Source organism: Chiloscyllium plagiosum, chromosome 34 (genome assembly GCF_004010195.1).
Source record: "Chiloscyllium plagiosum isolate BGI_BamShark_2017 chromosome 34, ASM401019v2, whole genome shotgun sequence".
Lineage (NCBI taxonomy): Eukaryota > Metazoa > Chordata > Chondrichthyes > Orectolobiformes > Hemiscylliidae > Chiloscyllium > Chiloscyllium plagiosum.
Window position 1 is genome coordinate 33,488,815 of NC_057743.1, and position 18,618 is coordinate 33,507,432.

At 44.1% G+C, this 18,618-nt stretch overlaps 1 protein-coding gene across 3 annotated transcripts in view; it reads right to left on the minus strand.

Moving 5' to 3' along the window:
• agrn (agrin) overlaps window positions 1-15,487 on the minus strand; it is a 228,782-nt gene extending 213,295 nt beyond the window's left edge. For all 3 annotated transcript variants that reach the window (XM_043676122.1, XM_043676123.1, XM_043676121.1), the window contains exons 1-2: window positions 14,075-15,487; window positions 6,277-6,324 (exon numbers count right to left, since the gene is read on the minus strand). In XM_043676122.1, coding sequence (XP_043532057.1) covers window positions 6,277-6,324; window positions 14,075-14,237 — 211 coding nt within the window. In that variant the 5' untranslated portion in view covers window positions 14,238-15,487. The remainder of the gene's footprint in view (window positions 1-6,276; window positions 6,325-14,074) is intronic.
• Window positions 15,488-18,618: the final 3,131 nt, after the last annotated feature.

Below are 18,618 nucleotides of genomic sequence, written 5' to 3' on the forward strand. Positions count from 1 at the left end.
GGTCAAGAGGGAACCAAGCAGGGGTAAAACATTCTTGACCTCAACCATCAGCCTGCCTCATTGGACTGACCTCTACTCAGCCCTGGTGAAGGCAAAGACCTGGCTTCACATCGTCATATTGTGTGACATTCTCGCTGGGCTAAATGAGATAGATTTCAAACAAATCTAGCAATCCAAGACAGAAGATGCAATTGCACATCAGCACTGTCCACCAACACAATCTGCAAACTGGCATTTCATGGCATGTCAAGAGTGGGGAAGCACGCCATCCAGTCAACACTGACCCTCCGAAGAGCAGCCCACTCAGACCCACCCCGACTAACCCTATCTATGTAACCTTCCATTTCCCACAGCTAATCCACCCTGCACTTCCCTGGATATTACGGCCAAATTAGCTTGGCCAATCCACCTAACCTACACATCTTTAGACTGTGGGAGGAAACCGGAGCCCCCCAAAGGAAACCCACACAGACACGGGGAGAACGTGCAAACTCCACACAAAGAATCACCTGAGGCTGGAATCGAACCCGGGTCCCTGGCGCTGTGAGGCAGCAGTGCTAACCACTGAGCCGCCATCTCCTCCACTCTACTGTAAGTATTAAGCTGGGGTGGGGGGAGGGTAATCAACTCTGGTTCAATGAAGAGTGCAGGATGGCATGCAAGGAATAGCATCAGGCATTCCTAAAAAATGAGGTAACTCCTTGGTTAACCTGCAACACAGGGCTGACAATCTCTGAGAGAAGAAATTCCTCCCCAGCTTTGTCTCAAATGGGAGAACATTTACAATAGACCCAGTTAAATTTCTCCAGGGAAACATCCTCTCAGCATCTCGCCTGTCAAGCCTCTTCAGAACCTTATAGATTTCAATCAGATCGTTTCCCATTCTTATAAACTCCAGCAAGTATAGACACAGAGAACAGACTTACATTCTGGGAATCAGTGTCGAGAGTGTGGTGCTGGAAAAGCATAGTAGGTCAGGCAGCATCTGAGAAGCAGGACAATCGACATTTCTGGCAAAAGCCCTTCATCAGGAATAAGGCTGGGAGCCTCGGGGGTGGAGAGATAAATGGGAGGGGAGTGGGCGGCGGAAGATGAGGCGTTCTTCCTCCAGGCGTTGGGTGGTATGGGAGTAGCGGCGGAGGAGGGCCAGGGCCTGCATGTCCTCGGCAGAGTGGGAGGGGGGGTTGAAGTGTTCAACCACAGGGCGGTGGGGTTGATTGGTGCGGGTGTCCCAGAGATGTCCTGGGAATCAGCCTAGTAAAACTTCTCTGAACTACTTCCAATGCAAGCAGATCCCTCCCTAAGTAAACAGGCCAAAACAGAAACACTCTAGGTGTGATCTCAAAAATGTCCAGTGCAATTGTAACAACATTTCCCTCTTTTCATACCCCATTCTCCTTTTAATACAGGCCAACATTCCAACAGCTTTCTTGATTACATAATGTACTTACATGCTAACCTCTTTGTAAATCACATGCAAGGGTATCTGTTGTCCTGACCTCTTTGTAAATCACATGCAAGGGTATCTGTCAACAGCAGCAAGATGAATTCACTAGTCATTGACTTCATCTGTGGCCTTTGATAACTGGTTGTTAATGGCAATTAAGTGCTTGGAAACATCCTTAGGATACTATATAAATGCAAGCTCTTCCCAACTGCTTTTCATTTCCTACAACAGTCATTTGCAGCTTTTTAAGCCGGAGTTTAACTTTAAAAAAATTCAATTTTCTTAAACTCATTATTATTAGTATGGAAAAGAAATTGGAAAACTGAGAAAAGTGAAGTGACCAGAACAAAAAATAAAGACGCGAAAATAGACAATGTGGAAAGGTCTCAATATGCTATTTTTATTGGAATCATTCTTGGTATTAATTTTAGCAGTTTAAAGATTGAATTGCTTGAATGAAGCTTTTCATGAATATCTTCATGCTCGCAACAAATACTGTTACATAAAGAAAAACCAAGTCAGTCCATTAAAAATCCCCTCACCCTATAGAGAGACCATTTTCCTTCTTATCGGTGATTTTAAAATGTAATCAATTCCTTATTGGAAATGGCCCCATTATCAGGAACCGGCCAGAAATAGAAAAAAGCACAGGCTTTCATTTATGTAGTGCTAAAGCGCTTTATAGCCAAGGAAGTATTTTTTGAGATGCAGTCAATGTCTTAATCCACAGTATGTAAACACTCAAGACCAGCAATACCATAAGTGACCTATTTATCTGCACCACATAGCACTCAGTACACAATCTAACATTGACGAACATCTCCCTGTTGACTTCTGACACTTGGCATCCCATGTTCAACCCTCTGGTCCTCAAACCAAGGCATGTCTGGACTAAGCACTACCATGGTTTCCTCCTGTGTTAGCAGACAGTCCTCTCACTTTGAAACCACAACGTTCTGGGTTCAAGCCCCACTCTGGGGCTGGAGCACGATAATCAAAGCTAACCTTTCGATGAGCTACTGAGGGCGTGCTGCACTGTCGTGTCATCCTTTGGATGAAAGGTTAGAATATGACCCCGTCTGCCTCCTGAAAGATCCTGCAGAGATTTTTCAGAGAATAGCAGTGATGTTGTCCCCAAAGCCTAGGATAATACTTAACCCTGAAATTCATCACCATGATGCTGTTTGTGGGGTCTTACATTGGCTGCCAGGTTTCCCATTTCACAACGGGTGAACGCACTTCAAAAGTACCTCATCAGATGTACAGCACGTTGAGACATCCGATAGTTGTGAAAGATGCTACAGAAAGGCAGCTGTTTAATGTTTGGTCTGATTCCAGTTCTTCACCAGAAGGGAGTGAGTGTCTGCTGTCAGCTGACAGCTGTGCAGCAAGTGAGAGCAGCCTATTAAACGAGACAGCTGCTTGGATGGGATTTTTCTCCCCCTCCTCCATGGGGAAAATATTCCGTCTCCACTTGATGCTCAGCGTTACAGCTGAAATCAGAGTGCATGCTGAAGACTGGTGCCAATCTGCTCCCCCGTCAATCAAAACAGTCTGGAGCCTGGTGCTTGGGTTTGAGAAGAAGCTGCCAGTGATGGGGCTTGTCACATTTAACAGTGAATATGTTTCACAAATGCATCATTGAATAAAGAGCTTTAACAATGTCCAGTGTCCACTTGGACAGGAAAGAGGTTAATGTTTTACTCTCACTGCAAAGGTGTAAGGAGCAGACAGACAGGACTTGTCAGACAGTGGAGAGCTAGGGGTTGGGGATATCCCATCCCACCACTCGAAGAGTTGGCAAGGTTGCTTCCCTGTTGATTGCAGCGATCTCGCTGCCAGTTAGCTCCCTGTGTGGGGTCAACTGGCATGGGGGATGGTACTTCAGCCCTTGACCTGTGTACCAAGTCGTGTCTCTGACCGACCAGTGGTGCCAGGGGATGCAATGGTCAGGGGCTGGGACAAGGGTCCCCAGAGTCGAGGAGGAGGTCAATGCCTGGGAGGGGTTCTGAGATCCGGGAGGGAAGGCAAGGGCTACAGGAGTTGGGAGGAGGTTTTGCAGTATGTTGCGTGGGGTCATGTTTCATAGAGAGACCAGGGAGGGGCAGAGGAGTAAACATGGAGGACAGATGGAGGATGAGGTGGTAGGGTGCTGGCAGGGTGGGGGGATGGCGGAGGGGGTGGAGTTGGGAGTTCCTCAATGCCACAAAGATAGCCCTCGAGGGAGGCAACATCTCCTTACCCTGAGTTACCTGAGCTAGGTCACCTGCCAGGACTAGCACAGAACCTCCGCCTCAACCATGAGTAGTCAAAAACGTGGCCATTTGAGGGGCTCAAAAGGGGCGAGGCCCTGTGAGGAAGAGTAGGCCTTGCCCACTCCCTGTAACACTGCAGACAGGTTAGGGTGTGGGGTAGGGAAGGCAGCATAAAGCTTTCCCCAGGGAAGTTGATGCCATTCCCTACAAGCTTCTGTTCCCAGTGTAAATCGTTGGGGTGTAGCAGAGGGATGGAGTTGACGCACATGATGAAAGGTTTGCAGTGAAAGATAACTCAGGAGGAATAAGAATTTTTACAAAATGCTAGAGAGGTCGGACTGCTATCTTCTCCTGCAATTGTCCACCTCCCACAAAAGAATCCTCACCATCAAAGCACATCCTTTTGCTTCTCATTCTCCAGCATACCCTTTGTATAGAAAAAAACAAAGCACAGGCACTTTGTAGAACTTGCAGTTAAACTTCAAAACAAAAATCAGATTCTGTTTATCTCCATCCCAGTTAGTGCTTCGTTTCTCTATTAATGATAAAATCTCAAAGCAGATGAGCGTAAATTTTCAACAGGGAAGAAAGTTAATCCCATCACCGATCTTGACACTCTTTGAGTTCCTGCTACAGTAAGCAGCCAGACAAAATTCTCCAGACACATGAAAGGTGCCTTGGATCCAATTAGCTAAAACCTGCATTATCAACATTAATTATTAAATTTGGTGTCGCACAGTAACAGACCTGAAACAATGCTCAAGTAATGTCACAGCTGTGATTTATTTATAATGGCGAGCTAACTTATCTTAATCTTTTAATAATTACAACAAACAAAATAAAAAGGCACCCTTCTGTCACATTACTGAAATAAAGGAAACAGGAAAGAAATGTGCAGAGAAACTGAACTGGCCAAGTGCCAATATTGCTAATAATTGCTTTGGTGGCAAAACAACATTTTAATTTGCCTAATAATATGCCAGTGGAACAGTATCACAACAGTGTGGTGTTTAAAGTTAAGATTTTTCAAAGTGGATGTCTGAAATTAGAGCATGAACCAGTGTTTGAGATTGACCATGGTCCTGTCATGGGTGATATGTATTACTGAAGCTACCTTTCATGTTGCCACACCTATGGCCCTTACAATAATGGCAGCTTATAGAACAGAATGAAGGCTGACAGTTTCTGGATACTCTGGAGATCAAACACCAGCCTTGCTGCTTGACGTGCATTACTTTTGATGGCTGAAGAAACTTCACTGTGTCAAAATATATTTATTGAAAATGATCCAGGGCATGGGTTGGCTGAAGGATTCCAAATATGGTCGAAACCCAGTTGCACTGAATTTATAAACAAAAACAGAATTTGCTGCTGAAACTTCAGCAGGACTGTTCTGAAGGGTCACTGGACCTGAAATGGTAATTCTGTTTTCTCTCCAGAGATGCTACTGGACCTGCTGAGTTTCTTCAGCAATTTCTGTTTTTATTTGCCTCAGATCTTCAACATTCGTTGTTCTTTGTCTCATTTTAGGATAGAATTTACATCCTGGCATTTTCTGCCTTTCCCTACTCTCCTCGAAAATCCGTTGAACCCCTTCAGTGTGGAAACGGGCCATTCAGCCCAATGAGTCCACACTGACTCTCTGAAGAGCATCCCAACCCAGACTCATGCCCCCACCTTAACCCAACATTTCCCATGGCCAACCCTCCTAACCTAAACATCACTGGACACTATGGGCAATTTAACATGGCCAATCCATCCAACCTGCACATCAATGGCCCATACAGACACAAGGAGAATGTGCCAACTCCACACAGACAGTCGCCCAAGGCTGGAAATGAAGCCGGGTCCCTGGCGCAGTGAGGTCCTTCCTGATGAAGGAGTGGTGCTCCAAAAGCTTGTACTTCCAAATAAACTGTTGGACTATAACCTGGTGTTGTGCGACTTTCAACTTTACCCAGCCCAGTGCAACACTGGCACCTCCACATCATGGCTGTGAGGCAGCAGTGCTAACAACTGAGCCATTGTGTCATCCCTTAAAAGGAAATGAACTGTTTCGACATGTCTTTGGTCATACACTCCAAAGTCCCTCTGCTGTGGTTCAATGTCAACTGCTGTTAGATAGCACCTTGGGATGTTGCACTATATTAAAGATGTTACACAAATACAAGTTGCTTTTGAGTGCTAATGCTACCTGCATAACACAATAGCCAAACCAAACTTTACCCCCAATTCCTATGGGCAGCACTGAATAGCAACTGTGACTTCTGTGTATCAAGGACAGTGCTAATAGATCATAGATTATTTAAAATACAAGAGAGATTCAGATTTAACCTATTCCTGAAACTGAGTAATTCAGCTTATTACAAGGAACTCCAGAGCTTTTCACAATGCTTTGAGGGCCACATTCTGTGAATCATTTCCATTTTTGCATGATTACAAGTTCACAGTTATTCTTAAAATTCAGTCAAACAAAGTTCAAACAGTGCATCTGAGCAAAACATTCATTTACATTTCTTTCACCTGCGGTTTGTAAAGTTGTTCCTTTGCATTTCAAATAAAGTGCTCACTTACCATCCTGTGATATTGCAGGGGCTGGAGTGAACTTAATCACAGGTCTATCTGGAAACAAAAAGAAAAACAGCAAGCCATTACAATCGAGTCAACATAACCAAAGAACTACAAGCCTCAACTTGGGACTCACACTGCAGAGAGGACTCACATAGAAGAATTTTCAACACTTAGCCCAAAGCAAGACATTGATTTACATCATTCCCTGTGAATTTGTAGATCATTTTACGGTTCAGTGTGTTTCTCCAGTGTGTCTTTACAATGAACATCAGACAGACCTTTGTGGAAGAACATTTATAGATGTAATGGATACTGTCAAACTAGTCATGTCACATAGTTCCTTTTTAATTTCTGGACGGATACTTCTTTAACAAAAAATCTCAACTACTAACATTCATTCTGAAGAGCGAACATTGAACTTCGAAATTATTTTTCGACAGCAAAACCAACTGGTGACCTAGAGCACCGGCAGTCAAACAATATCTTAGTCAAGTGGTTATGCTTCATTTTGGAGTCTAGACAGCAAACATTAGCAATATAATTAAGGGAACTGCAGCCCGGGTTCATTGACCTTGTCTCAGCCACACACTTTCCAGCAGAGGTAACTGACTAATGATCAGGAATGGGAACCACAGTTTTCTATCTCATCAAGCCCCTGAGAATAGTTATGTGGGCGAGCTGCAGTGGATCAGTGAGAACCTTGGAGGGAGAAGGTTCTGGGCTCTTGGTATCGTACCAGGTGAACATTGTACCCTCATTCAGCAAGGCATTCAGCCCAGGGTCTGTCTGCCCTTTTATACAATTGTAAAACAAAAGACCCCATGGAATGTCTCAAAACAGATCTGCATCATTTTTCCAGGGTCCAGGTCAACAGCATCTTTTAACAGATTATCTGGCCATTTCTCTTATTGCAGCTTGTGGAAACCTGACTGCAGTGACTTCCACATCACAATGACCACGCTTAACAACTGGCTTCAAATCACTCTAGGGGCACCCCAAATGGTGAGGGGCGCTACAGAAATGTTGCATGTATATCCAAGCATGGGACGCACTGGGAAAAGCATGGATTGGATTTAACGGGAGGTGACAGGGGCCTGCCCTGTAGCTGATGGGCTGACCTTGTCTCTGTTAGGGAAGGCAAGCAAACTGAATGCCACTCACGCATTTAACAGGTCAATGGCTGGGCCTTCCAGTGGGATCAAGGAGCCCAGGATGGGGGCAAAGATCTTGCCTATTGAGAACTGCTGAGTGGCAAGAAGTTGGCAGCTCTGGTAAGGTTCGTACTGGCTTTCCTGCCCCTGACTGCAGGTGTTCCTATCTGCCAACTTCCCACCCAACTAAATCCCACACCTCCTGCCAAGCAATGGGATGGCAGTAAATTCCATTCCATGTGATGAGCCATGAGTAACCATCAGGCCATCTTCTGACACTGGCTGGTAACCACCATTTGGAGACTATTGCAAGCCCTGGGCATAGGAAGAGTCCCATGTTCAAACATGGCTCTCCTCTTTTAGACTAAAAGTAAAGCTCTCTCTACAACATCCCCATCAAACATTCCCAGGACAAGGACAGCACAGGATTCGATACAGAGAGTAAAGCTACCTCGACACGATCCCCAACAAACACTCCTAGGACAAGGACGCATTTGGTTCAGGACAGAGTAAAGCTCCGTCAACACTATCCCCAACCAACAATCCTAAGGCAGGTAACAAACACTGCTCTGTACTGCATTATAGACCTCAGCTGGATTGCTACAATGGTCACAGTGGAAAAATCAGTCACTATTCCTGAGCACCCCAACCCAGCCTCCCCGTCATCCTTGCAAGCAATTCAAAAAGATCATATTGTAGAAGTGATGCCTATGTGGCTTAATAACCTGCCAACACTCACTGCTTGGGCTCATGCGTGAAGAATTGCCACTCTGAGCATTGACACCAATGGAGCCATACTCAGCAAGATTACATTTCTCTTTAAGGCAAAGATGTGAAGAAAAGAGTGGAGAAAAGAGATGAAAAACATGAGAAAAGAGGGTGAAAAACAGAAAAGAAAATGTAACAAGGCATCATCAGCTCTTTCTCTTGTCTATCATCAAAGGGCAAGACCCGAAACCCAGTTTACTGAATGGTCACTCCTTATTTACATTTCTGATATAAATGAAAAGTATTTGAATCAAGCTCACTGAAAAGCTGAGGCAAATGCTTCCTGAAAGAAAATTCACATCACCATGGCAACTCATTAACATATGAAACAATTATAAATAATAAAACACAAGCTCAAATGATGGGAATATTCAGAAGCATATTTACTTTTGCTACTCCTATGGAAATAGCTCCCCAAACCATCATATTCTTGACATCCTGTTTGGGGGTTCTTACAGAAGATCTCAGGGGGGTTTTCATAATTTCCAATACTATCCCTTAATTAAATCAGAATTGCACTTATAACATCTCGAGACTGATGACCCATGCAAGTGGGTGAATTCACACAGCTACATTAGAACAATCTCACTTCAAAAGCACCTCACTCACAGTAGAGGATGTGAAAGACACTATACAAATGCAAGCTGCTTGAAGGCACCCTTCCACTAACTGAATGTAGCTAATCAGAGACAATTCACACTGGTAGACCTATAAAGGTGTGAGTAGAGACATTGCCATCAGGTGTTAGTCTTCGTGTTCCATTGAAGTAAATGATCTGTATTTGCTCTCTTATAATTGGGTGTGTGTTACCCAACAGAGATCAATGGTGCTCGAAATGGCTAAACAGAGAAAATGGTGCAACTCGCAAGGCAAATGCAAAAATGTCATTTCACTCAGGGTCTGAGCAACCATCAATCTGGCTCAAACGCCAGACAAGAAAGGTTTAAACCTTGTTATTTTGCTCTGTGAGTCAGAAGGTGTTGGGTTCAAATCTAGGTTGACAGTTCAGCACATTACTGAGGGACAACTGTAATATCAGAGGTGCCATCTTTGGATTTGATAATAACGTGATGGGTCTAAACGATCCTGTGGTAACATTTTGGAAAAGAACAGGGAGGTCTACCCAGTCTCTTCACCAATATTCAACAGACTCGATTCTTAACAAATACATTTAAACAGATTATTTAGTCATATTGCATTGCTGTTTGTGGGAGCAAGCTGTGCATAATTATTTATTACATTCTTATGTTAATACACTATCTATACTTAAAAAGTATTTAATTGATTACAAAGTACTTTAGCACAAACTCTCTTTAATGAAAGGTGGTTATATAAATGCACATCTTTATTTATTATTGACCTTATTTCCATTGTTAAGCAACATTAATCCATAGTTAGATAGAAAATGAATGGTTCTCAATAGGTATAAATGTGCCTACTACAATCTATTTAACACAGAACAATTAATACTAGTAGACAACTCGCATTCATAGAAAGGGAATTAAGAAAATTAATCCAAACAGAGCATCAAGAGCAGGAATATTTCAACTGTTTGAGTATTAAATTCTTATATTCATCCAATATAGAGGTGATAAAGATAAAAAGGACCAACATTGTAACCTTGAACATAAGGAAGGTTAAAGGTTATGGGAAAAATATGACCTTTTATTCTATTTAATGACCCATTGCCTTTCTAATAGAATATCATTAAGCTGTGGCAGTTATACCAGTCACCCAGATGGCTGATATAATAGATTTTATGTCAAAAATGTACCATGGGATTTTTTTTACATTTTGCATTCAATGATAGCAATAATTGTACTAACGATATAATTTTATCTCCATTTCATCATCATCTGGTGCTAACTAGTTATTATAAAGCATGAGCATACATTTGAGCCATAAATCACAGCTACGTTCTTCTATTATTTCAGCATGAATTCCAAGAGATTGAAAAATGAGTATGTGTGCATCCTAAAACATTGTGTCAGGGCATATACATGAAGTTCCTTGAAAATGCACACACCATTGAACTGGCCCCATTCATGTCATGTATACCATCTCACATCCTCACTTTATTCAACTGGGGTTCTGTGGAGCCGAGTAGTAGTAAGGTGAGCTTCAACTGTGTTTATGGGATTATACAGAGAGCTGAGAGTGCCAACTGCACTAGGAACCATGCCATACAAACTCAGTGAGTGCTCAAATATCTAATGCTGGTCTCAGCGACATCACCACAAATGTGAATTCTACATGCACTAGCCCAAAATCTTGGTTATTTACCAATGGCCTGGATTTGAAGTGGGAATTGTACACCTCTTAAATGTGATATAGACGATAAAACTGCAATTAGCATCACTTCTCCAGACACTTTTTTTGAAAATCATGCTTGCTTAAATAGTGATGGGGAACAGATGAAACTGGCACAAGGTAACTAGCCTATCATAATGTAGGAAACGTGCCTGCCAATTTGTGTGTGATTAGATTCTATAAACGACAGTGAGACAAACAAGCAGCTACTAAGTGAGGTTAATTGAGGGGTAAATATTGCGCTTGACAGCAAGGAGAACTGCTTTCCTGATGAACGGCTTTTGCCCAAAATGTTGATTTTCCTGTTCCTCGGATGCTGCCTGATCTGCTGTGCTTTTCCAGCAGCACTCTAATCTTGGCAAGGAGAACTGCTCTGCTCTTTTCAAAACAAAGCCCTCGGATCTTTCACGTCCACCTGACAGGGCTAATGGCACACCTCATTCAAAAGGTGACAGCTTTGACAATGCACAACCCTCCCTGCACTGCATGGGAATGTCAACCTGGGGACTGTTTTCCCTGGAGGCTGAGGAGTGACCTAATAGAGGTTTATAAAGCCAGGAGGGCCATGGATAGGGTGGACAGACAAGATCTTTTTCCCTGGGGTTGGGGGAGTCCAGAGCTAAAGGGCATAGTTTTAAGGTGAGAGGGGAAAGATTTAAAAGGGACCTAAGGGGCAACATTTTCACACAAAGGGTGGTGCGTGTATGGAAGGAGTTGCCAGAGGAAACGGTGGCGACGAAAAAACTGCAGATGCTGGAATCCAGGGTAGACAAGCAGGAGACTGGAAGAACACAGCAAGCCAGGCAGCATCAGGAGGTGGAGAAGTCGATGTTTCAGGTGTAACCCTTCTTCAGGAGTGGTGGAGGCTGGTACAATTATAACATTTAAAAAGTAGCTAAATGGATACATGGATAGGAAGGGTTTAGAGGGATGTAGACCAAATGCTGGCAAATGGGACTAGATTAATTTAGGATATCTGGTCAGCATGAATTGGGCTGAAGTGTCTGTTTCTGTGCTGTACATCGCCTGCTGACTCAGGAGGTGCCAGCGCGATTGAGCTGAAGTCATAACCCTTTGAGCTCAGCTTAAAAAATCTTCACAGGGACATTGCCCAGCCTACTCTACATCATCTCTTGCATCCTTCAGAAGTCTCACTCTGACCTTTTATGCATTCTCCTCCACACATCCACCACTGAACTATTGCACAGATGTCAAATAGCTTGGCTTAATTCTCCAGAGCCCCTTCCCTAACTCCTTTCAATGCCTTCCAATTTCCCATCACCCTGGGAAAAAAAACTGAGCCAATCTTTTGGTAACTTTTTTAATGCCCGCCTGGCTCACTATCCATTTATGTATTGTCTTATCATTTTCTTCCACTAGCCCTAAAGAGTTTCATACAGTGTAGACGGTACAAATTGTTTAGTTCAGTTTCCTCACCATCCTGACCCTAACATCACCTCCCAACCAATTCTTTCACGTGTTCATCAGAATTCGGGTTTAAAACAGAAAAGGCAAAACAAAGCACAAGTTCCTTGCAGTTGAACTTTTAAAATGTGTCTTGGTGGCAAAGCTTCACATTTCAAATATACTGGGATGGGGAAAACTGGTCAGGACTTTTTCTACAGTGGCCCTTTCTTGTTCTGTTTGATCCTGTCAGCTACAAGTGTAGTCCAAATGCTGCCTAACTGTTCAGAGGGAGGTGAAGACAAGATGGTAGTGGCTGAGAGTGCTCCAGGCAGTGCACCATCAACTCAACTTCACCAACACCACGGCTAAACTGATTTAATCCCAACACAGCAAACTGTCAGAAAATCAGGTTGGAAAGTTGAATCCTTAAGCGACCCAGTTGAAATGGTTCAGATCAAGTCTATTCCATAGTCAGAATATTGTGACTTTCTGAGTCACCTACATGCACAAATGCCCTGCCTGTTGATTTAGAGTGACATTATAAAGCAATCATGAATAATAAAGTCACTCAAGACTTTGATAAATTCATCATCATACTGAATGAGAAAATGGACAAACTACTCTTTAATTAAATGACTTATTTTCACACCACAAGCATTTTTTAAAATCCTGTTCCCAGCTTCCTAACCTTTTCTCCAGAAGGATCTGACTCTTGTTGGGAAGTACTGGGCATCCTGTTGTATTTTCACTCCCTCCAAGTGGCCAAATACTATGCATTGGTATTGGCAGTAAAATGCAGCCAGCTACCCCACTAAAAGGCTCCTAACCAATCGTGTTCCTCACCCAGGGGCTCAGAACTTTAAATTCCTGAATTGCAATTAAGATAACTGCTTCCCCTCCCTTCCTCTTCCAAAACCTCAATCTGGGAACAAGAATCCTGAGGCTAACTACAAGATCCATGAAACAACTGAGTCACGAGGACAACATAGCTCCAAGAAATGAAATACAAGTCACCAAATCCATCAAACTATTTTACTTTCATTTATTACAGATTTGTCTTAAATCGTACCATATTGTATTCTATGCTTGTGAAGATGTTAATTAAAGCCTTTTAATAATCTCATCTTCAAAAGAATAACATTTACATATAGAGTGTCCTTTGGCTCTTATGATATTGCAATTATTCCTTTGAAGACAGCAGTGACAGATCTACATCAGAAAACTAGTGGAGACCTTTGAAGTAGTTGTTAAATGTTCCCATTTGGAATGGGTTCAGATGGGAGAACGAAGCTCCTTAAAACTACTCTTTCATAAAGTCAGTTACAGGGACTGCTGTTGATTGCCTTTACTTTTAATTAGTTTCTCACAATTCTCTACTAAAACCCCAAGTCACATACCAGCCCGTGACAAGATAGAAACGGACCTCTAACCACCTTGCCCAACATCATCCTCTCCATAAAGCCTCTAATTAATGCTGCTCCTGGGTCCACAGAAATAAGATCAAGCAGTCACCCTGGGTGTAAATTGTAAATATAACTGCACCATGTTCTGTGGCATGACAAGTCACCAACCTGGTCCATTACAGGCTTCTGCATCTTGTGCAGCTGCTGTGTCTGCACAGGGTGGCTTTTGGCGGGGGTGGGGTGCAGTGACATTTAATCATAGAATCTCACTGCACAGACGGAAGTCCTTTAGCCTGCCACACCATACTGGCTGTTTGAACACCACTCAGTTTCACTCCCCTGCAATTTCTCCGGAGAAGAGACCCACAACCTACAAGTTCCTGTAGACCAGTTTCACTTTGCAAAAGGAGTTTTCTGGGCTATTGTCTCTCCAGTCCCATTGTTACTTATTTGCCGGTCTCCCTTTGGTTGGGGTGGGGGTGGGGGGGTGGGGTCCTTTCTTAACTGCTGTTCCTGCTGATAAACAAATCCCAGTTAGTACATTACCAGCTAAAATCTAGACTTAGACATGAAATAGCTATGCCACCTGCTTCAAAACCACAAGTACAACTGGAGAGAGACAGAGAGAGACAGAGATTAAAATGCAAACCCAAAATCAACTCAGTCACACATGAGCAACTTGACATAGGAGACCAGGATGGCTGCTGAATTCTACGTTCAGCTGTGAAGCTTGCTTAGAAGGTTGGAAAGTAGGCAACGTACAATTGTTGAGGAAGAGCAGGACAGCGAATCCCAGGGTCGAGGTAGCCAGCAGGATTAGGCAGATGTTGCAGGGAATCATGAAGTAGCGCACGACCAGGGAGACTTTGTGTTGGTACATCCTGCCCCGGTGTGCAGGGGCCGGGGGATAGCGGCCCCCAGTCATGCTGCACGCCGTTACCCTGGCAACCCAAGGCAAAGGAGATTCCAGGTCCCCCGGTCTTCAAGGCAAGAAAAACAGCTTCTCAAATCAGCGCTTTCACCCAACCTTCTCCCAATTCACTGTCATGGTGTTTAAGAAAGTAACTAACTGGCCAAAGCTGGTCAAACATCTTCTGCCTCTCTTCAGTTAGCAGAGTCCCTGAGATAATTGCTCCATGTCACACTAACCCAGTCGCTGATATACACCCCACTGATAGCAGTATATCATTCCCAGTCTTCAAGTGGCACATGTTGTGGAGGGGTCAGTTCTGTTACAGCATGACAATTGGTGAATGGGTCCACCCTATGTTTGAAAGGGCTGCCAGACAGACAGCAAGCTTTTCATCCAAAAACTGCTACTGCCCCTTCAGAAATAAACGAGAAAAGGCACAACACAAACAGGCTTGAGATACAATGGCTTCCCAGGGTCCGCTGACCATGTACCGGCAGAGAATGGTCTTCTTTCAGATGCACTATTAAGTGTCTTTTCGCCTCTATTTTCATTGACTCGTGAGCCAAGCTCAAGTCATTGTTTTTAAGGGGACGACAGAACTGGGATTCTGCCGAACAGCTCTGTGGCTCCACATTCACTGTTTAAGCAAATCACGCAGCCCACACACCAATGAAGCTGTCCATGATTATCGCTCTGGGGAAAAATATTTGCAGTCCCTGGTTTATCCCCACTTCCCGTCCCCGTCACAGAAATCGAGCAGGTACCAATCTCTCCCGCGTTCTGTCACAAACCCTAGCTTCTGGTTTGCAGCATCAGCCTGGTCAGTCTCAAGTGCCTCGTTATACCTCGCCTTGAGTTTTTGTTTCGGAGAGAGGGGCTGGGAGTAAATAGAAAGGTGCAATTTTTTTTTGCTCCCCCAAGCTTACTGCATTGTTACTCCAGAGAGAAGATGGAAAAGATGGACAGTCCACAGGAGACAAGTTTGGTGCTTTTAGAGAGAGAGAGAGATACACACACACAATCCAGCTGGTATCTCCCCTCCTTCCCTGCTTATTCGTCAGAAGTGTCTCAGTCAGAGCTCATCCCTGGAATTTGCCTGGCTCGCTGGCTTGTCATTTTGCTGTTTTGAAGATTCCAAAGTGCTGAAATTTCACCAGTTGAAACTGAAAACGAGTCCTCGGTTGCGAGTGGCGGTGAAATTGGATCTGTCTTCGTGTGCCTTCCCCTCCGGGAGTGAAAGCTTGCTTTCTTCTCGCTGAGGATTCTCTCTCTCCACAATCTGAACACAAGAGGCAGAAAAGTCGGCGGCTCGCTTCCCTCTCCACAAACAGGTACTGAAAGGGCAAGCGGGCGCTGGCAACAGTCGACACGCGAACAAAAGAGAGTTCTCTCCAAGCTTTGCTCTCTCCCTCTCCGCTCTGCGATCAGACAAAGAGGAGCTGTAGAGAATTCTGTCCTCTCCCTCCGCTGGGAGCGGAGCGTGTAAAAGGGAGAGAGAATTAATCCCGCTGCTAAACTCAGTCTGCACCCCTCCCTTGCCCTCCCCTCAGCAGCATCAACGCCTTCATCAACTGAAGACGCTGCTCTCACTGACAGACAGAAACTTCACATTTTAAAGGCTGGACGTGGAGACAAAAAATAAAGGGTGGGCGTGGGGGGGTGACAGAATGAGAGGAAAAAAAACACCAAAGTGTAAAGCGAAGGGTGGAGTTGAGCACCAGCTGTTTGGTAGTTTTCCGACGGCTGTGCACTCTCTCACCCTGGCATGTTAATAATTTTTTGCCCTTGTCCAACTGTAGGATGCAACCGAACTAAGGACAGGCAGACACAATGGAAAAGCCTTTTCACAGACGGACGGGTCTCCAATTCCCTGGGCACCCCCAGCAACCAGAAATGCTCCGAGCTACAGCGCACAAAGAAGTTATGGTTCAGCCTTAGATCGGCAGCTGTCTGTGCGTGTCTGGGATCATTTAACATCCAGAGAAATAAAACACAACATCCCTCAATTCTGACTCCGTGCAGTCAGGTGGGGCTAACTTAGAGGAATTGATCGCCTTGACTTAAAACTATGGCTACTCTCCGAGAGTACAATAGTGTAGGATGCATGGTGCCTTGTTGGTTAAACATCTTCCTATTGAGTTGTTCCTTACACTGGAGGAGAGACAGCCCCCTATCTGTGAACTAGCAATATAGTATCTCCAGGAGAGCAGCACATCAGGCACCGCCCGTGCTTTCAAAGTGCTGTCTTTTTTAAATTTCCTGATGAGACTCCGTCAGCCTCGACCAATCCAACGCCGCCCACCGTAATTTAGATGGATTTATTAGTGAGCTCACATTCTCCCTGTTCGGGTGGGGTTGCTGTTCTTACCCACCTGGGCGTTTCGCAGCCAGAATCAAGTTCTGAGGAGGAGCAAGTTCCTGCAGATGCTGGAGTCTGTACTAAAAAAAAACAATGCTGGAGATCACAGCGGGTCAGGCAGCATCCATGGAAAGGCAGCAAGTTAACGTTTCGAGACTACATGACTCTACTGTGGAGTGTGAAGTGTGGAGGGAGCAGCATTTGTGCTGTAGTTGGGAAGGTGAAGGGCTGGGGGAGAAAGGATGTAGACAGTGCAGATAAAGTGGCCCCCCCTCCACACTTCACGTCAGCTCTAATGAAGAGTCATCCAGATTCCAAAAGTTAGCTTGCTCTCTCCCCATGGATGCTGACTGACCCGCTGTGTTTTCCAGCATCTTCTGTCTTCAGAATCACCAAGTTCTGACCTTGACTTGGTATCACCAGTGCAACGCTAATATTACTGGCCTCTGCTGTCAGTGAGGACCCACACACCAGACACCATGGCTTGGAAGTAACCATACAAATGCAGTTCCCTGGCCCCTCAATCTATCACACAGTGTAAATTAGGCTAGTTTAGTACTGTCTGTCTAATTATGAGTAATCCCTACATCAGGAGCAACTTTTCAGATGTTAATGTCACTGGACTAGTCATCCAAAATGCCCAAGCTAATGTCTGGGACATGGATTCCAATCCCACCATAGCAGATGGTGAAATTTAAATCCAATAAAAATCTGGATTAAAAAGCAAGTCCAATGGTGACCATGTAACTATTATCAATTGATGTAAACCCCTTCTGGTTGAGCCATGTCCTTTAGGGAGGGAAAGCTGCCATCTTTACCTGGTCTGGCCATATATGACTTAGACCCACAACAATATAGCTGACTCTTAACTGTCCCACAGGCAACTAGAGTCAGGCAATAAATGTTGGCTTAGACAGCAAGGCCCGCATCCCAAGAACAAATTTTTTTAAACCACTTTACTAGCAATGTCAGATTAATGTATATCTACTGAGCTTTATAGCAACTGATTCCTGGCTAAGGATGCACCCATAATGAAACACCAGAGGGTCTTTTTTCTTTAGCTGGACATTTGACTGAATCAATTCGCTTTTGTCACTCTGACTTTACCATTTAAAAGAAAATAAAATCAAAAGATTTATGCTTCCCACCAATGAATTGTGCCTATGGTTGGCATCTCAATTAACTGCTTTGTTTAGTGGTGCCACATTTGATATAGATAGCCACACACAAAAGTGACAGGAGTGTGTAAGCTGATCACTCTATCAGTCCAATAGAGAGACTGAGTTAACAGAAAATCATGGATTCAGCTTAGACATGTGGTGTACCATAGAAGTGTTTTCGTTTTTAGCGCAAACAAGAGTGAATCTTCAAGAGATTTAGTGGATATCATATTATGGGCTTAACATTTCAGCAACTATCCTTGATTTCTGCTTGAAAACTGATTTCCTGCTCCCTGCAGAACTAAATTTGCTGGTACATTAACAGACAGTAATGACAGCAGCATAAGGTCACCAGAGATCATGCATTTGAAAGACTTGACTGAAGATGCAAAAACACCTACAGATCCACTTACGGCACCTGACCCTGGAGCAGAACCGAGTGCTCAGTGGGTGTCAATTTTCAAAAATGGGAAAAGCCCTCACAGCCTGCACAAAGTAACATAAGATTCCAAATGGCTGATCACTCCATCTGTTTAATGATTGGGCATCACCACAGTTTGCCAGAGTGAACAACAACTGAAAGTACAACTGGGATTTCACGAGCTGAGATTCTGCCCTCCCCAAAATGCCTCCCCATGGTCTTGCCGACCGAGTAAGCCCCATTAATTTAAATGTCTCAACTTACCACTGAGGACAAAACAAAGAACTGCGGATGCTGAACATTTGAAACAAAAACAGAAATTGCTGGTGTAGCTGTCCTTCAGTTCTGATGAAGAGTCACCGGATTCAACATATTAACTCTGCTTTCCCCCCACAGATGCTGTCAGACCCGCTGAGCTTCTCCAGCAGTTTCTGCTTTTGCTGGATATGAGAA